Source organism: Nannospalax galili, unplaced genomic scaffold (genome assembly GCF_000622305.1).
Source record: "Nannospalax galili isolate Female #2095 unplaced genomic scaffold, S.galili_v1.0 scaffold4025, whole genome shotgun sequence".
NCBI lineage: Eukaryota > Metazoa > Chordata > Mammalia > Rodentia > Spalacidae > Nannospalax > Nannospalax galili.
The window spans coordinates 43,749-48,120 of NW_008352304.1; the positions used below are offsets into that span (position 1 = coordinate 43,749).

At 39.8% G+C, this 4,372-nt stretch overlaps 1 protein-coding gene across 1 annotated transcript; it reads right to left on the bottom strand.

Annotated features, from left to right (window-relative positions):
• Positions 1-3,680: 3,680 nt before the first annotated feature.
• LOC103746938 (60S acidic ribosomal protein P1-like) lies at positions 3,681-4,014 on the bottom strand. Its single transcript, XM_008849219.1, has 2 exons — positions 3,945-4,014; positions 3,681-3,907 (listed from the first exon to the last, which is right to left on the bottom strand). The coding sequence occupies exons 1-2, from the start codon at positions 4,012-4,014 to the stop codon at positions 3,681-3,683; spliced, it is 297 nt and encodes a 98-aa protein (XP_008847441.1).
• Positions 4,015-4,372: the final 358 nt, after the last annotated feature.

The following is a 4,372-nucleotide window of genomic DNA, read 5'->3' on the forward strand; positions in this document are numbered from 1 at the left end:
TATAGTAGAATACCTGAGGTCTGGTGAGGGGCTGGGGGAGGCATGGGTGGGGGAAGGAGTCTAAATTTGATTAAAAACTGTTGTATGAAATTGCAAAAGCACAATAAAAGATTTCAAAAAACACAAACATTTATCAGTTCTTCATGGTGTGAATATTCAAAATATTCATTTCTAGGTCTTTTGAAATATACATTATGTAGAAAAGGGAATAACAGAATAGGAAAGTTAAAAGTAAAATAGGGTGGGGGATGGGAGGACAGGATTAGAGGAGAGAGTGTGGGGAGGAATAACTAATAGTAAAGACTGTGGAAACGCCATATAGAAACCTACTGCTGTAGAAGCTTCCTAATACAATCATGTAATACCAAGTGAGAGGCACAGAAGAATGTCACGTAGTGATGGTCTAATTAAGAGTCCTTTAATAATTAGCCAGTGTTTGAGAGGGGCTATTGCTAGAAAGAATCTCAACCCCTAAGAGAAGCAGGGCAGTGTTTATAAACCACAATTTTACCATGCCAGGGGCAAAGCCAATAACCATAGTTACACCAGATCACCATAGTTACACTAGACCAGTGTCAGGTCAGTTAACAAAGAGGTTTTCAGTTAATGAAAAGTTTTGGATAGGAAAAGTAAGTTTCTCAGAATTGCTAAAACAATGGAGCTGGGAGAGGGCATGCTACCTGACTAGATGTAAGTTTCCCAGTATTGTAGAAACTACAGGTGCATCCTGCATGGCTGTTCTGCCCTGCTGGTGTGAGTGTATGTGGGGTGTGTGTTGGGCAGAAACACAAGGTAGGTAAAAGTCAGCCAGAATAAAATGAAGTTAGTTTTGCCATTTCAATTATATTACAACACACACACACACACACACACACACACAGAATTTAAACAGAGTTACCCTATAATGGAGAGATAATATCTACTCTTGACACCATAGGCCATAAAATAAAAAGCCCACAGAGGCAGGAAGACTGTAAATTTGAGGCAATCCTGGACCAAACAGGTTTACATGCCAGCCTGGGCTCCCTAGTGACTCTGTCTCAAACAAGCATAAATAAATTTTTTAAAAGTTATTTTACTATTATTTTCTTTTTCCTTTGTTCTTTTTTTTAAATCAAGCACACAGTATATGAGTCTTAACATATCTTAATCTGCTCCACAGCATGTCAAAACTACATTTTAAATTCTTGAAAAAAAAATTTCACCATTTCTATTTTTTTTTTTAAAAAAAAACAGTATGAGTTTCCTCTTTTCAAGTATTTGGTCAGTGGGGTCTCATAGTCTCCTACAAACATTGAAGGTTATTGCCATTGATCTTAGTTACCCTCCAGAACTTGATGGTAAGACCTTATTGCTGAAAACACAATGTATTTGAATGATAGGACATAGAGAAATCAAGCAGTAACCATTTTGGAAGTTTCATCCTTACCGGCTAGCTTTCATAGTTTCGGAAGGTTATGTGCACACTACCAGGAAAGAAAATGAGTCAGCAATCTTACTGAGTTGTGATCCCTGTGAGCTACAGTAATGACTGCCCAGGCAAGATATGCCCATTGGTGAAATAGTGGCATAGATGTTATGTGAGAAACCAACCACTTTCTGATTGGATTTAAGGCCAGCTCCATAAAATGGAATTCACATCTTGTACCACTAACTGGACACAAAAATTTCTATGGCTGGCTATGTCATAGACCCTAGGGAAGAATCCAATATTACTATTCTGCTAAGTGGACACAGTATTAAACTGCCCCCTAAGTTCTTATCTTTATACCTATAGATTAATGAATCTCTCAAGTCTCATCAGAGAAACTTTTTGTTTTGTTTTTTTAGTAGATGTCGATTACAGAGACCCACAATTGGTTAACATGTAGAGAATACAAGATAGTGGAGTGCTCAGCATTAAATGGGACATGTGTGTCACACTCCCTCCCCCTAAGACTCAAGGATAATCATGGAAGAGGAGAAGGAAAGAGCATAAGAGTCAGAGATAGTGTACATCTGCATTGAAACACTATTTGCCAGATGTGGTAGGGCTGATGCACACATGAACTCACAGTAGCAGTGACTGCATACATAAGACCTGCATCAGATCAAGTCATCCAAATTCCCAGCATGGATAGGGAACTGGCTCATGAGGTCCTGACCCTAGCTGAGGAGCTATTAGTAATTGATGGTTGCTGGGAGGAGAGCGAGTTTTCTTCAGGGATGCAGTCCCTGAGAGGATACCCATATTCCAGTAGATGGTCCTATATCCATGCACATACTGGCAGCACTACGTGGACTCAGTGGGTTTAAAAACAGACCACATGTAGCTTGGAAGGAAAATCATGGGGCGGGGTATAGGGGACGAATTGGATGGGAACAAATGGAGGGTGGATTTGACTGAAACACATTACATGCATGTATGAAATTCTTAAACAATAACAGAGCATTAAAAATACCTTGTTATTGTTAGCCATAATTACCCTTCTGAGCAATAAACATCAAAATTTGCTCCTGCCCTCAAATTGCAGCTTTGTTGTATTGACATAACATTCATATTTTACATTAAAATTTTCTACTTTTTGGAAGATAAGCCAAATTGATGATCACAGTTCATTTAATGAGAAGTGGAGGGGGTCCTTGTAGGGCCAATCTGCAATGTCATGTCCATTTAGTAAATTTTGTGATTTTGATAAGAACTTAAGGCATTTTAGTCTGTCAGTGAGGATTATATGGCTTATTTTCAGTATTAAAGATTACACATTTGAAGGCTGAAGAGGTGGCTCAATGGTTAAGAGCACTGGCTGTTCTTGCAGAGGATCAGGATTCTGTTTTCAGAATCCACATGGTGGCTAACAATCACTTGTAACCCCAGTTTCAGGGGATCCGATGCCATCTTCTGGCCTCCGTGAGCATTGCAAGCACATGGTGTACTTTACATACATGTAGCCAAAACACTCAGATGCATAAAAAATAAAGATAACACATTTGTAAAATGAGAGCCAAATATAATTTTGTGCAATTCAAATATTCATTATACATATCTTTTAAGTAATAGCTTCTGAATAAAAAATATTTCAAAAGAAGTCTTTCCTATTTATGGCTGAGCTCTCCACAAATACTCTCTGCCAGACATTGTTAATTCTTGGTATCAAAGAATTTAAATATAGGCTACCAGACAGAGAAAAGCAAATGATTTTCTCACCTTTCTCTCAGGGGACCAGGACCCCTCCTCAGGGACAGATTTACTGAGTGGGTAGAGGAGGAAGGAGCTCGTGTGACATTCTAGGAAGGGTGCTTATGATGGGTGTGCAGAGCAGATTATCTGTATTATCTAAGAATGGAATAGATCCAAGTTTCTGTCCTGTAAGCAGTTCCTTATTCCACAATGCAACACCCACTCATCCATGAAACATTTTGTTTAGGTCCTGATGCTGAATAGAAGGGAAACAAGACCTCCCATGCACTTCAGCATTGTTAACTTCATCTTTTATTCTGGTGTTTCTAGACTATAGCAACTTCTGCTGGGTAGTGAAAGTGGCACTAGGTGAGATACTTCCTTTAGCTGATAGTTTAAGCAATTGCTCTATCAATACAGTGGATACTTTGCACATATTAATGATGATATTAAGAAAATATGTTTTTTTTCTCCACAGACCAAAAGGTCCAGCTTTTTAGTGAGCATGTTAACAAAAGGTTTAGTCAAAAAGACCGAAGCCCATATCATCATCAGACTCCTCTGATTCTTCTTTCTTTGCTTCCACTTTCTTCTCCTCAGCCGGGGCAGCCACAGCAGAGGTGGCAGAACCACCTGCTGGAGCAGCACCAGCTGCCAGAGCAGGTCCACCAGCCCCTACAAATGTTGACATTAGCCAGGGCCTTTGCAAACAAGCCAGGCCCAAAACGTTCAACATTGACATTGATGCCAGCTGCTTTAATGAGAGCATTGATCTTATCCTCCATCATGGTGACCTCGTCCTCATGCAGGATGAGGGCGAAGTAGATGCAGGCGAACTCGGACCCCGAGGCCATGCTGTGGACTGCCTGTGCGGTGCTAGTCACTGGATGAAGTGAGGGCCTCCCCCAACACCGAATTAGCTTCCTCGGAAGGATGGAGCACCTCGGCGGCAGCTGAGGAAATTTTATAATACCTATCCTAATTATTTACATATCCATATTTAGTGTTTTTGTATATCAACTGTATCTCACTAACTCTATAAAAGAGGAAGTAGTATTTGGAAACATGTAATGGTTGAAAAGGAATATGTACAAACATGATCTTCATTCTGAAAAAAATTAAACTAGGAGGTGTGTGCATATGTTCATGAGCAGATGGTAAAGAAATCATCAAAATACTTGCGAGTAGCAAGGGAGTTCCCAACACGTAGAA